Source organism: Callorhinus ursinus, unplaced genomic scaffold, assembly GCF_003265705.2.
Source record: "Callorhinus ursinus isolate GAN/ISIS: 27379988/994484 unplaced genomic scaffold, GSC_fseal_2.0 scaffold38, whole genome shotgun sequence".
Taxonomy (NCBI): Eukaryota; Metazoa; Chordata; class Mammalia; order Carnivora; family Otariidae; genus Callorhinus; species Callorhinus ursinus.
Genome location: NW_027397100.1, coordinates 8057413 through 8072095, shown reverse-complemented (window position 1 = coordinate 8072095; position 14683 = coordinate 8057413). Strand labels below are relative to the sequence as shown.

General features: G+C 39.6%; 1 protein-coding gene and 1 long non-coding RNA gene across 6 annotated transcripts in view; one reads left to right on the top strand and one right to left on the bottom strand.

Moving 5' to 3' along the window:
* The window catches only part of RALGAPB (Ral GTPase activating protein non-catalytic subunit beta), an 82288-nt gene that overhangs the window by 32684 nt on the left and 34921 nt on the right, over nt 1–14683 (top strand). For 2 of the 4 annotated variants that reach the window (XM_025875733.2, XM_073880436.1), the window contains 8 exons: nt 2434–2601; nt 3160–3274; nt 3659–3806; nt 6373–6437; nt 8052–8181; nt 9939–10060; nt 11551–11733; nt 12805–12956. In XM_025875733.2, coding sequence (XP_025731518.1) covers nt 2434–2601; nt 3160–3274; nt 3659–3806; nt 6373–6437; nt 8052–8181; nt 9939–10060; nt 11551–11733; nt 12805–12956 — 1083 coding nt within the window. Of the gene's footprint in view, nt 1–2433; nt 2602–3159; nt 3275–3658; nt 3807–6372; nt 6438–8051; nt 8182–9926; nt 10061–11550; nt 11734–12804; nt 12957–14683 lie in introns of all 4 variants that reach the window. The other 2 variants (XM_025875732.2, XM_073880435.1) reach the window with 1 other exon arrangement.
* The window catches only part of LOC112827704 (uncharacterized), a 35271-nt gene that overhangs the window by 19346 nt on the left and 1242 nt on the right, over nt 1–14683 (bottom strand). For both annotated transcript variants that reach the window (XR_003209306.2, XR_012374697.1), the window contains exon 2: nt 6604–6646. This is a non-coding gene — a long non-coding RNA (uncharacterized lncRNA). The remainder of the gene's footprint in view (nt 1–6603; nt 6647–14683) is intronic.

Here is a 14683-nt window from a genome sequence, read left to right as displayed (position 1 = left end):
CTGTAAATCTGGTCTCTGAGGAGCTTATTTTCTCAAGTGAGCAAAGCCGTGTACTTAAGTAACAATGATCCAAATAGTAATAGGAAGTTGGTAGGAGAGAGGCAGCAGTATATGCTTACCCCAGGGGTTCAGGAAAGAGCTCCAGAGGATGGGATGATTGTGCTGGACTTAAAAAGGATGGGTAGTGTTTAGCCTATGTTAGCAGGTTGGGTAGGGTCCTCTTATCCAAATCGATGACTTCAACCATCTTGGTGAATGGCTCTGGCAGCCATTCAGTTGCTCAGGCCAGAAACTAGGAGTCATTTTAGACTCTTCTCCCTCTTTATCTTTGGATGGTGAACAACTCCTGCCTGTTACTTAACCCTCTTTCTAATCTCTCCACTCTGTCCTCACCATGACACTTTAGACCTTGTCACTTTTTTCCTAAATTAACTTGTAGTGGCCTCCTATTTTTCTTGACTCTGTTTTGCTTTCCTGAACTGATCATTCACATAGCTGCTAAAGTGATCAACAAGAACATTCAGGTGTGTCTGTACCTGCTGGGTTCTCAGGAATGAAGCTGAATCAGAGGGAACTGAGTGCAGAATCCTAGAGGCCTGAAACAGAATGGTACATTCAGGCAGCTAATCAGGGGTATCTTAATAGGTTCTTGGCTTTAAGTAACAGGAAACCCGTCAATGTGATTTAAGCAAAATGGTAATGAGTTATGAGAAACTGCTATTTAATACATTCTAAGGTTAGGACATGCACCAGGGCCTCACAAAGGGCAGGGATGAGAAACTAGAAAGTGTTCAAGGAACAAAACAACTTCCTTTCTGTTTCTCTATCTTCATGGTCTCCCATGCTTCATTCTTCTCTTCTCTGCAGATTATTTTCTTATATTCCGTATGCTTCTGAGTTCCCAAATTCCATGGCATTGGTCTAGATGACCAGCGGGGCCAGTTACCATTTCTGAAGCCTAATTTCAGATTCCTGGGAAAGAGGATCTGATTAATCAGGTGTCTTCCTCTGGTCTAGCCAGCGACAGCTGTGAGGGTGGATCACACGAAGTGCTGGAGCTCATCCCTTGTGGTGGGATGCATAGTCTCAGGAAGAAGACTGTGGGTTGGGGAGATACCCCAAGAGTAAATAGCAATAAGGGAGAAGGCTGTGACCATGAGCTTTCTGTCTGGCCCCTAAGACTGGATGGGTGGGAGTATGACCAACTGAAAGAGCAGATTCGTTAGAGGGCAAGTGATGAATTAGTTATGAAACTATTGAGTTTGAGATGCCTGTAGGATATTAATCAACAAATATTTAAGTTCCTACTGTGTGCTAGACACTGTGCATAGGAAGTACTGGCATAATCAGTACAAATTATCAGTAATCAATAATTAGACATGACCTGCTTTCAGGTATCCAACACACTTTTGGTTAACAGATCTGGGGCTCACTTGAGAGGCATGGGCTAGAGATTGATTTAATTATATTCAGGAGCTTAAAACCAGGTTAGTGCCAGAGAGAGCTTATTAGAGAGTGGAGCTTGACAGCCTGATGGATACCAGTATAGGAGGCAGGCGGAGTAAGAGGGTCTATTACAGAAAACAGCTACAGAGGTCACAGAAGGAAAAGAAGAGAAGAGGGAGTAATTAAAGGGTTGAATGCTTTAAAAAAGGCAGAGGAAGTTAAGACTTAGACATGTCTTCTGGATTTAGCAATTGAGTGGCTGTTGGTTGTTTGCTGACATGGTTTCAACTGATCTAGGAGGAGAAGCTAGATTGCAGTGTGCTGAGTAGTGACCGGGAGGTGAGGAAGTTGTTTCCGAATAGGTTTGTGGAGAAAAGTGCCTCATGGTAGTAGAAGAGTTTACCAATATAGTTGCTCTTGAATGATGGAAGATCGAATACTTAGTTGATTGGGGGTTAGGAGAGGAGGCTAAAAGAAGGTAGGCTCAGGATTATTCCTAAAAGGAGTCTTACTCAGACTCACCTCCATGTCGGGGTAAATGCAGGGTTGCGTGAGGTTTCTTTCTTTCATTGTCGCCCCGGAAATGATGGGGAAAGAGAAAAGCCACAACACGCTTTTTTTCTTTTTCAGGAATTGGGAAAGGTTGTAAAACTTTACTGGCATGGAATTTGGTTCACTAATTGCTAATTACTGCAGTCATTTGTCTTGTTTTGGTGACTTCATTTGCAGGCACCTATAACTGAGTTGCAAGGCTTAACACTTCAAGAAGGTGTAATAGACATGAATCTTTTTTCTCTTTTCATTAGGAAAGATAATTTGGTTTTTAGTATATTTGCTTTTGAATTGTTCTAACTCTAGTAATACCTCTTAAAGGATAGAAGTAGTGAAGAGTGTAAATAGATTTTCAGATAACTGTGTAGAAAATATTAATAATTATGAAAACAATTGATCAGCAGTTTATTTAAAATTTTTTTCTTGCTTTCCTAGATTTTACATGCTTTTAATTCAAGGTTTGCAGATAAATGATTATGTGTGCCATCCTGTCTTGGCCAGCGTTATTCTAAACTCCCCTCCTTTGTTCTGCTGTGACTTGAAAGGGATTGATGTTGTGGTTCCTTACTTTATTTCAGCTCTTGAAACCATTTTGCCTGACAGGTAAGCTCTCTGTACTAGCATATCACTTGTTGGGTTTGGCCTCGTCTGTTTTGGTGCTTCCTCCCCAGTTTCCTCATTTATCCTGTGCAGTGTTGTCTTTATAGCCCAAGGGGACTCAGGTCACATTACGTGAGCATAGAACGTCCAGATAGACCTCATCCCTGAATTCATTTAGTTCTCATTTGTCCTGGGCATGTTGAATCCTTTTTGGCCTGGTTTAGAGGGCTAAGAACAACCCCAGCCCAGAGGTCCTACTTTTATAGAGTAGATCATACATTTGAAATCAGTCAGTCAGATTCTAGTTTAATTCTCTAACAGTTTAACAAAGAAGTTCACACACATGCACACATACACATACACATACACACCCCGCAGAATATAAACTCAGTGTAAAGTAGTTACTGCATTTGTTATGAAACCAAATTCAGTGCTTATATTGTGAAAAATTGACATAATGTATATTTGGCAATAGCTAAAAACAAGCTTTGGTTTGGAAATACCAATAGCTATTTCTTTTTTTCTTTCTTTCTTTCTTTCTTTTTTTTTTTTTTTTGGCAGAGAACTCTCAAAATTCAAAAGCTATGTAAATCCAACAGAATTGAGAAGATCTTCCATTAATATCCTCCTTTCTTTGTTGCCCCTCCCACATCATTTTGGCACAGTCAGATCTGAGGTAATGTTTTATTAAAGTTTTTTATATTCTATATTCTGTTTTGTGTGCTTAAATCATGTCACATTGTATTTTAAAAATGGAACATGAGCTTTTTAAAACTTTTCTCAGATTATTTCAATCAAATCGACAAAGCTGATTTATTGTAGTATTTCTTCTTTCAGCCAGCCAGCATGCCTTGGTCTACTATTTCAGGTGGCGATAGCTAGTGACAGCTAATAATAACACATGTTGAGTGAGTTAGTGCCAGACTTAGCACAGGAGCTAATACTAGTCAGATTGAAAGCCTTGCTTGTTAGCCTGGTCTCTTTGTCCACTGTAGGAATTGCCACATGGGCATAGTGCACCACAACAGTTGATGTTGAATATTATTTGTTTCTTTCATAGGTGGTCTTGGAAGGAAAGTTTAGTAATGATGACAGCTCTTCATATGATAAACCAATAACTTTTTTGTCCCTGAAGTTGAGACTTGTGAATATACTAATAGGTGCCTTGCAAACAGAAACGGACCCCAACAACACTCAAATGATACTAGGTTTGTGTTCACACATTCTTTTGTAAGTGAACCCACACACTGTTGACCCCAGGCATGCTTAGAAGGCAGGGGTCGGTGATGAAGCCTGAGCCTAATACAGCTCTACTTATTCTGAATCAGAGGCAGAATTTGTTTGCTTTTATATGTGAAAAAGTTTAAAGGGGTGAGATGAGGGAAGGGAAAAGCGTTACATTTGTCTTAGGGGGTCATTTTTGCTTAGTTTTATTTGTGTTATTTTTCCCTTTCCCTCTTGCCTTTACTCTCTCCTCCTGTTCCCTTACCCCCTTCTTCCTTTTCCCTCTGTTCTCTTTCCTTCCCTCCCTTATTTCTGCGTTTTCCTCTGCCTCCTGCCCATTATGTCCATGGGGAAAAATTTTGAGTTGGGTGTGAATCTGGAAGCTACGTCAGAATCCTGCCAGGAGGAAACTGAGAAGTAGCTGTTGCTGTGCTTCCTTCCTTCTTCCTTAATGTTCTCTGTTGGTCTCCTGATCGTACTGATTCTGTTTTATTTTTTTTTAATTTTTTAAAGATTTTATTTATTTATTTGACAGAGAGACAGCGAGAGAAGGAACACAAGCAGGGGGAGTGGGAGAGGGAGAAGCAGGCTTCCCGTGGAGCAGAGAGCCCTATGCGGGGCTCGATCCCAGGACCCTGGGGTCATGACCTGAGCGGAAGGCAGATGTTTAATGACTGAGCCACCCAGGCACCCCTCTCTGTTTTATTTTTATTAAAAAAATTTTTTTTAAGATTTTATTTATTCATCAGAGAGAGAGAGAGAGAGGGCACAAGCAGGGGGAGCGGCAGGCAGAGGGAGAAGCAGACTCCCTGCTGAGCAGGGACCCCCCCCCCCACCGCCATGCGGGACTTGGGATCATGACCTGAGCCAAAGGCAGACGCTTAAATGACTGAGCCACCCAGGTATCCCTGATTCTCTGTTTTAAATGGCTTCTCATCATTATACCCACTGCCGTATTTTAAGCCCCCATTATTTTTCAGTTGATTACTACAACTGTACGTGTCTCTTTCTGTACTTCTGGCCTTTTTTTTTTTTTTTTACTTCTGGCTTTTCATGAAAGCCAGGAGCCCCAGGTACAGGTGCTCTGAGGACAGTACTAAAGAACTGAATGGCATGGCTTTCATCCTTGAGCAAGTCTTATTGCAGAGATTAGAATATTCTCACAAAGTGTGAGATAATTACAGAGGGCAGAGCTGATTGCATGTCTTAAGTGTCTTTACTGTTGAGAGAAGAAACCAAAAGAGCAAGGAAGACTTCATGGGGGGAAGTGGAAGTTAAATTTGATCTTGTAGGGCAGAATTTGAATAGGCAGAAATGAGGGTAAGATTTCATTTCAGGAGAGGAAATGTCACGGCCAAAGAATTGGTGGCAGCAGGAGTAGTTGGAGTGTTGGGGAAGTATAGTGTGTTACGCAGTGAGAAGGTGGAATAAATAGGGAAGAATAAATCCTTTCGTTTTGAAAGAGTTGAAAGAACAGAGGTTAAATCTGGCTGTGAGGGGGCCTCCAAGTTGTAGTGTTTTAGGTTATTCAAAGAATGTATCACTTGAAATCAGATAATTTTCTACAGAGTTGTTACTTAGTTTTGCTTTACCCTTGTTCTGAAGAGCTTCATGTGTACCTTTCAAGGAAGAGTTAATTGTCAGCTCTTGCCCTAGATTGGCAAAGCTGTGTCTGTCCTCTCTTTATCCATTGTGGACAAGAGTACTCCCATACTGAGATGAGAAGCAGTGTGCTAGGCTCACCATCTTATTTCTGTTCTAGCCTCTCTAGGGCTGTAAGTTCCTTGATAGTGAATATGTGCAGCTTGCCTTCAGAATATGCAGACAGGGGTAACCCTGAACCATGTGGCTTTATTCATTCTTAAAAAGCAGTCTGATCAGGGGCACCTGGGTGCCTCAGTTGGTTGAGCATCCAACTGGTGATTTCAGCTCAGATCATGATTTCATAGGTCATGGGATCAAGCCCCACATCTCGAGCCTCAGGCTCTGTGCCCTGCAGGGAGTCTGCTTGAGATTCTCCCTCTCCCTCTGCTCCTCCTCCAGCTCACACCCTCTCCTTCTCTGCTTTCTCTCCCTCAAATAAATAAATAAATAAACAAATCTTTAAAAAAGGCAGTCTGATCAGAGAGATGCAGCTGTGATTTTTATTTTGTTATTTTTCTTTTATTTCTAAAAGAACAGAATCTATTTTTTTTTAAGTATTCCGTAATAATTTTTCTTAGTTTGCAGTAGCCTTGAAATTGAGATGCTTACATCTGGTCTTAAATATCAGTTTAAAAATATCTGATATTGGTCATGTTTTTATATAGTTAAGTTTGACCTTCAAGTTTATTTTAGAAAATGTGGTTTTAAAACTTTGAAGGAAGATCAGAATTACGGCATTTCTAAAGAGTGTTTTTTTCATACTAGTCAATAGATTTATTAGTAATTTTATGGACATTTCAGGAATAGTCAGCTAAAATCATATTCTTATCTCTATTGAGATATTTTAGCCATTTTAGTATTCTTGTCATGTATTTAAATAACATGCCTTTTTTTTTGCTGTTACAGGGGCAATGTTAAATATTGTTCAAGATTCAGCACTTTTAGAAGCCATTGGTTGCCAAATGGAGATGGTAAGAAGCATACCACATGTAATCTGTCAGAATATCAATATCTGATTTTATGTAAATTGCATTCCAAAATGTCTGTCCTTGTGATTTTTAAAGGTATTGGTTTGTAAATTCAGCTCACTGATACAGAAGGATCATATTTTAAAATATATATTTTGAGGTTTCTTACCTTTCAGTGTTTCCTCAACCATTCATCAGGTCCTTGAGAGATTCTGCATGAGAGAAATTTCAGCTAGATGCAGTCTTTATTTCTGGACAGTCTCTACTTAAAGCTCTTAACTTCTTTCGCTGTGCTGGTGAACTGGCTTGAGTAATCTAGGAAAAGCCTCCTATTCCGTAATTCCTTCTGTCCCTAGTAGATTTAATGCTGTCTAGAAACAAGTATTGAGTTTATTCTTTTCCATCTCATCAGCTCTTTTAGCTCCTCTAGACCAAAGTTTGAAGGTCCCCTAAAGCACCAGTACTTCGAAATTAAAAAAGCTTCCCAGTGGGGCGCCTGGGTGGCTCAGTCGTTAAGCGTCTGCCTTTGGCTCTGGGATCGAGGCCCACATCGGGCTCCCTGCTCAGCGGGAAGCCTGCTTCTCCCTCTCCCGCTCCCCTGCTTGTGTTCCCGCTCTCACTGTGTCTCTCTCTGTCAAATAAATAAATAAAATCTTTAAAAAAAAAAAAAAAGCTTCCCAGAGACTCCCACTGACCCTGGCTTCTGGCTTCAGGATATGTGATCCCCACACCTGGAGTAGAGGCAGGAGAGTGGGGAAATTTATAGGATATACTAGAATGAACTGGGTAGATGTAGGATGGGTGATCAAATTATTATTAAGGAAATTATATTTGTATCCCAGTAGGTAGCTAATAATAATCAACTGATCTGGATATAATGAACTTTGTTTATATGGGGGATAAAATGAGAGAAACCTTCAACAGATACCTTTGTTAGCCCATATACATATAGGAGTTAATCTTTATACTAACCATGATATCTTATTGTTTGTGTTCTATGATGTAACTACATTTGAAAGTTACTGTTGTTTGTTTATTTGTGTTTTGTTTTTTTAAGCGTGTACTCCTGAAGTCTTGCGTAGGAGGCATAGGGTAATTGTTTAAGGGCCCAGAGTCATTAGCTAGTGAAGTCTAGTGAAGATAGAAAAGGTCTTGGGCTGTCCCTTTATAAACAGCAGCAAAGACTCCAGAATGGACACCCATAATCATCAGACCCTTCATATCCTTCAGTAGATGGTGTCTGCGCAAAAACACCACAGTAATTTTAATTCCTTGTCAGGTTTTTAGATTTTATCAATTCATTTGACAGAGAGAGAGAGAACACAGGCTGGGGGGAGCGGCAGAGGGAGAGGGAGAAGCAGGCTCCCCGCTGAGCAGGGAGCCCGAAGCGGGGCCCAATCCTGGGACCCTGAGACCATGACCTGAGCCGAAAATAGACGCTTAACCGACTGCGCCACCCAGGCACCCCTCCTTGTCAGTTTTTATCTGTATATCAGTTTGTGCTACTTAGTTGGCCCATTCCGTTTTATCAACATGGCTTTTAATGACTGACTTCTATCTGTTCTTGTCAATTTTGAATGTAGCCCTCAAATCTTTGATCCATTTTTATTTGACTAGGGTGGTGGAGAGAATAACCTGAAGAGTCATAGTCGCACTAATAGTGGTATTAGTTCAGCAAGTGGTGGAAGCACAGAGCCCACAACTCCCGATAGTGAAAGACCTGCTCAAGCTCTCCTAAGGGATTATGGTAAGCCATGTTTGTTTTTTTGAAATCCAAAGGTTATTGAATAAGTATTAATGCCCAGATTCATAAAACAATCTTTTTAAACAAAATTTTAATGTTCATGATTTTAATGTATTTAAGTGTAATACTTAATAACCTAATACTTATTAGTCTAAAAGATTTTTTAAAAGAAAACAGATTTTTTAAAATTATCTCTGTAGCTTTTAGTGGCTAGATTTTGGGTAGTTTATTAGATTTTATAAATGATTATAGTGGGGGGGGTCAGGAAAAATTTATGGATTCTTTTACCAGATATTGGTAATATGGAGAAATAGAACGTGCTCTGCCTCAGGCTCTAATGATAGAGATAGCCAGCACATCAGTTATTGCAGTGTGGTACGTGAAGTGATAAAATGTACATTAGATGGAACCCAGAGGAGAGAGTCTTTGTGTTTAAATTTTAAGCAGAAGTAAGGAAACATTTGCTAGCAGAGCATCCTATTCAGTGATGTCCTGTACCTTGGCACTTACTTTACGGGTTCTGTGAATTTGTGGGTGCCTTTTTTTTATACATGATTATTAATATTGTATTGAATCTGTGAGTGCTAGTCCAACATGACTGGAATGAAATCTAGATCCTTAGATGTAAATTTAATTTTTTAATTATCTGGAAAATTCATGAGCCTAGGAGTCCAGGCATGTTTAAGTTTGCTTTAAGTATCCTTGAGCATGTCAAATACGTCAGCTCATTATGTTAAGGTTATTCAACAAATTTAAATATTGCATTTATAAAGCAGTTATTTAAATTGTTAACTTATTCATTATGTTCATGGATTTAAGTATACAGTGGGTGAAAATTTGTTTTTCATGCTTTCTAAAACACTTAACTAAAGAACTTTTTGAATTATTGTATGTGTTCTAATATAAATGTTTGAAGTGATTATTGTTTGTTTCAGCCTTTTGAACTGGTGTTAGTGAGTTCTGCTTGTAATGTCATAAAGTAGTTTTTACTAAGAAATCCAGATTTGTGTTAGTGTCGCATGAATGTCTCTCTTTAATGATCATTCCTTTTTCTGTTGTCACTGCCCTCTTTCTGATAGGATCGACAGGTATAATGTCCCTAAAGCTTCCTTTATAAAATCAGTTTAATTTGTCCTAATTTATTATTAGCTAAGTAGTAATTTTAAATGTAGAACTAGAGGTCAAATAAAAATATGTTGACTTGGTTATTTAATTTTTTTTTAAGAAACATTAAAGTAGCTTTAGAGAACTAAATGTTAAAATGTGTTTGAAAAGGCTTTGCATGTGACTTTTGATAGTTTAAACCCTGAAAATAATGTCAACAGATGTTTTAGGGTATTCCTAACATCTGAGGAGATTCTAAAAATGTGAATTCTTTCTTCTATAAAATTCCAAGGAAATAATTGATAGATAGCCTTTTCATTGTTTTTTTTGAAAATGTAACTCTTTATGAGTTAATTAAGAAATTTTAAGATATATTGAAGTGCCAAATCCTAGTGGATGTCTGTGTAAAAGTACCTGAGCTGGGAGCTAGAAGCTGCTTTGGTCCAGTGTGTGTGCCCTGTGCACTGTTGTTCAGTCAGGCTTCACGCTGAGGCCAGTGGGGTGGGGAGCATAGCACTGTGTGGGTGCCCGTCGTGCTCACTGTGGCTGCTGTGGTCTGTGCCTGGTGGAATGCTGTGCTTCTCGTTACTAATGCTTAGTTGTTTTCCCTCCCTGTGGGATGTGGCATTGGGGTTATATCCTAGCTCTTAATACAGATTCAGCTGCTGGGCTCCTGATTCGCAGCATTCATCTTGTCACCCAAAGACTCAACTCCCAGTGGCGGCAAGACATGAGCATATCACTGGCAGCTCTAGAGCTCCTTTCTGGCCTGGCAAAGGTGAGGAGAACAGTACTTTTATTTTAGCCCAATAGCTTTGGACCATGATTCTTTGTCCTGTATCTCTCAACTCCTTGATATGGGTATTACAGTGTTGCTTATACTCAAACATAGTTTTATCCAGAGTGTGCAAAAGTGAGCCTCCAAGTGAAATTTTACAAAGTGAACTTTACTTTTTTTAATAGGTTCAAAGATTATGAATGATACTTTTGCTATTAAGTTACAGGAAACATTTCAGTACTTCCTGTTTATTTGCACATGCTAATAGAATATCTGTTGATTTTTTTTTTTAAGATTTTATTTATTTGACAGAGACACAGCGAGAGAGGGAACACAAGTGGGGGAGTGGGAGAGGGAGAAGCAGACTTCCTGCTGAGCAGGGAGCCCGATGCGGGGCTGGATCCAGGAGCCCGGGATCATGACCTGAGCTGAAGGCAGATGCTTAACGACTGAGCCACCCAGGCGCCCCTACCTGTTGATTTTGTATTTTCTTATAATACCCTTAAATTTTCAACATGACATTTTGTGTCATTGTAGGATCATCTGATTTTAATAAATGCACATAAAAATGTGCATAAATCTCAAAATATTTATGCTGAGAAGAAGAAGCCAGGCTCCCTCCCCCAAAAAAGAATACAATACATGTGATTTTATTTGTATAAAACTCTAGAAAATGCAGATTAACCTGAATTGACAGAAAGCAGATCAGTAGTAACCTAAGGAAGGGGCATAAAGTAGTGGAAGAAAGGATTAGAAAGGTGCATGAGGATATTTTGGGGGGTGATGGATATGTCTATTATTTTGATTGTGGTGATAGTTCACAAGTGTATACTTATGCCAAAATTTATGAAATTGTTCACTTTAAATATGTGTAGTTTCCTGTATGTTAATTATACCTCTGAGCAGCCATACAGAACTTTATAGCCCATAGAGCATCACTGCAGGGTTGGGTTAGGGGGCTTCGGAAATGTATACACGTTCCATTGCCAGATATTCTTTTGATATCTGATGATGATGGATAGGTGCACTCCAGGAGTTTAGGTTTTTAGCCAATGAAAAAATATGCTAAAATGAAATAACTGTTTTGGAGTTTGAAAAATGTTCTCTGATTTTATAGAGTATTTTATGATGATATATCTGAAATATTTCTCTGTATAAATAATATTTATTTTTAAGATTTATTTATTTGAGAGAGAGCAGGAGGAGGGGCAAAGGGAGAGGGGGAGAGAGAATCTCAAGCAGGCTCCACCCCCAGCACAGTGCCTGACATGGGACTTGATTTCACAACCCTGGGATCATGACCTGAGCCAAAATCAAAAGTTGGACACAACCGATTGAGCCAAGCAGGTGCCTTTGTATAAATAAAATTTTTGAAAGCAAGGCTTCCTGTAGTGTATCCCAGTGTCAGAAAGGCCAGGCTGCAGTGCAGATAGTTTGAAATCAGTACAGTGGTTCCTGGCTAACTGTGTTCCCCATATGAATATGCTCAGGTGAAGGTGGTGGTTGACTCCGGAGACCGGAAGCGAGCCATCAGTTCTGTGTGCAGCTACATTGTGTACCAGTGTAGTCGGCCAGCTCCTCTTCACTCCCGGGATCTGCACTCCATGATAGTAGCAGCTTTTCAGTGTCTCTGTGTCTGGCTGACAGAGCACCCTGATATGCTTGATGAAAAGGTTAGTTTACTAGATCTTAAAACAGGAAGGAGAAACAAAAGTGTATGTTGGGAAGATGCCTCTTAAAAGAGAATATTTAAATACAATATTGCATACTTTAAACTGAATATACTTGTTATATTTTGGTAGGACACTTGTCCTTTTGGGCTCAACTCAAAAATTGTCATCATGCTTATATTTGGTTGCAAATTAATCCATAGAGAAGTTCTTTGAAAGATGGAGCCTTGACTAATTTATCTGAACTATCAAGAAAATTCTTTCTTGAAAGGATGTGGTAGCTTTGAGATGGCCAGAAGGCACTTTGGTCACCCATTGCCAAACCTCGAAGGGCAGTTGGTAGCCAGGTTGCAAACCTGGAGCACAGCTTGCCATAATGGTTTGCCTGTATATTAAAAATTTCATTTCACACATATTTCCCACTTTCAAGTAGGCATCTAGGCTGATTTCCCTTGCCATTGTTCCATTTAATATCTTCCTTACAGGGAGGCAGGTGGTTTTTAAGAATTCATAGTGTAAATAAGAGGTATCAGTCTCATTGAATATTTATGGAGAGTTTTGTATCATTTTAAAATAATACTGTTGATTAAATCTTAGTTATTTTCATTATGGCTTCTAATGTTATGGTACCAAGAATTGCTTAAAAATTTCAGTAACTGATGAACTTCCCTTTGGATAATCTAATGTCTTAGGTTTCCATCTTGCTCCTGAATTTTTTTTTAATCTTAGTGACTTAATGTCTTAAACCACCCCAGGTTTAACTGAATTACCATTCTATCTCTTAAACTTGGGCTTTCATGATTTTATAGTCTGTGGTAATTTTATAAGAATTATAACTGATAAGATTGAATTGATTTTATCATTATCTAATTCTGAACATTCAAATTCAGTTCTTTAAAGAAAAATTGGGGGGCAAAGTTTATTATATTATTGTGAAATTAACATACACCTATTAAAATGAGAAGGAAACTGAAGCCCACCACCAAAACACAACCACTGTTAGCATTTTGCTGTATTTCCTTATCTTATAAGATAGGTTTATTACAAAAACTGATTTGCCTTTCCTGCTTCTAGGACTGTCTTAAGGAAGTATTGGAGATTGTGGAACTGGGTATTTCAGGAAGTAAGTCCAAGAACAGTGAGCAAGAGGTCAAGTACAAAGGAGATAAGGAGCCAAACCCTGCATCTATGAGGGTAAAGGATGCTGCTGAAGCCACCCTAACATGGTATGGAAAGTGACTGCACAGGGATTGCACCTAGCAATTAGATGGGGTTAGCTGCGATCCATGTTGTTTCTTCTCTCCAGTTGTTCAGCATGAAGTGATGTAATCTTCCAGGATACTTTTTCTTTAGAAATAAAATGGAAAGGAAAAACTTGTTTTGGGGACCAAAAGAAACCAGGAATATGGGGCTGAGAGTTTGGGTCCTTGTTTTTCTGTGCTAGTTGGCATTAATTGAAGTCATATCATATTAGAGTTAGACAGGATCTCAGAGAGCCTTACTCTTCCTCTTCACTTTGGTGCTGCCTGAGTCCAGAGATGGGATCTGCCTGAGGTCACACTATTAAGTCTTCTGCTTCTTAGCGCAGTGATCTGTATTCTGTTACATTTATGTACGTATTAGAAGTGCATTCAGTCAAGATTTATGAGCTCCCTCTTATGAACTTGTAATAGGATTGTAAAGATAAATCAGATTCAGTCACCACCCTCAAGGAGCTTATTGTCCAATAGGGAAGGTAAGAGATGAGCACAAATAGCTATAATGTTAGGTGGAGAGTAAGTGCTGCAGGAGAAGAGGTATAATAACATGCTGGAAGGGGGAAATGAATACTTCCAGATATGGGGCAATCAAAGATTTCTAGAGAGGATGACATTGGACCTGACTTTTACAGGATGGGTGAAGTTTCATCAAAAGCCAGATTATAGAGTGGTTAAGAAGGCAGCAAGAGAAGATTTCTGTTCTAATCATTTTGGTAGTGAATGGATGGAGACAGGTTGGAACCTTAGAAAAATAATAAAGATTGCTGAAAGAGTTTGGATTTGGCTGGTACGTGAGGAGAGTGGAAAGAGGGAAGGAAGGCAGTGTAGGCATATTTATGGATTGGAGGGAAGAGTTGAGTGAAGATTAGGTAGAATCACATAACAGTTGGAAAGTTGGAGCTTATGAAAGGGTAGGTGTGGGTGAAGACCCAGAAAACAAAAGCAGGACAGAGGAGGTCAGGTTGATCTGGATTGGCTCATCTTGGTTGTAAAGTGGTAGGCAAGACTGCTTGCAGATTTGTATGTAAATCAGCCCTTACCAAGATCCCAGAATCTTTTGAGTTCAATGGTCTATTTATCACTTGGGGCATGCACAGTAAAGTTGGATTTATTTCTCTTCCTCTTGGGCTTTGGTCATTCAGGACATTTTTAGAAGCATTCATGCTTTAGTTTAGTCCTGCTTACTGCACTGGCTAGGCTCTCAGTGTGCTTCTGGAGGTTTGGCTAATAGCTAGAAAATTAGGAAAATGTGAATGCAACTGTTAAAACATGTACTTACACCGGCGATGAGTACTAGAAATAATACAAGTTCGGAGGGGTGCCTGGATGGCTCAGTCAGTTAAGTGTCCAATTCTTGGTTTTGTTTTGTTTTTGAAGATTTTCTTTATCTGAGAGAGAGATTGTGCACAAGTGGAGGGAGGGGCAGAGGGAGAAGCAGATTCCCTGCTGAGCAGGGAGCCTGATGCGGTGCTCAATCCCAGGACCCTGAGCCAAACGCAAATGCTTAACCAATTGAGCCACCCAGGTGCCCTTCCAACTCTTGGTTTCGGCTCAGGTCGTGATCTCATGGGTGGTGAGATTGAGCCCTGAGTTGGGCTTCACGCTCAGTGGAGAGTCTGCTCAAAGATTATCTTCCTTTGCCCCTCCCTCCACTGTGTGTGTGTGTGTGTGTGTGTGTGTGTGTGTGTGTGTGT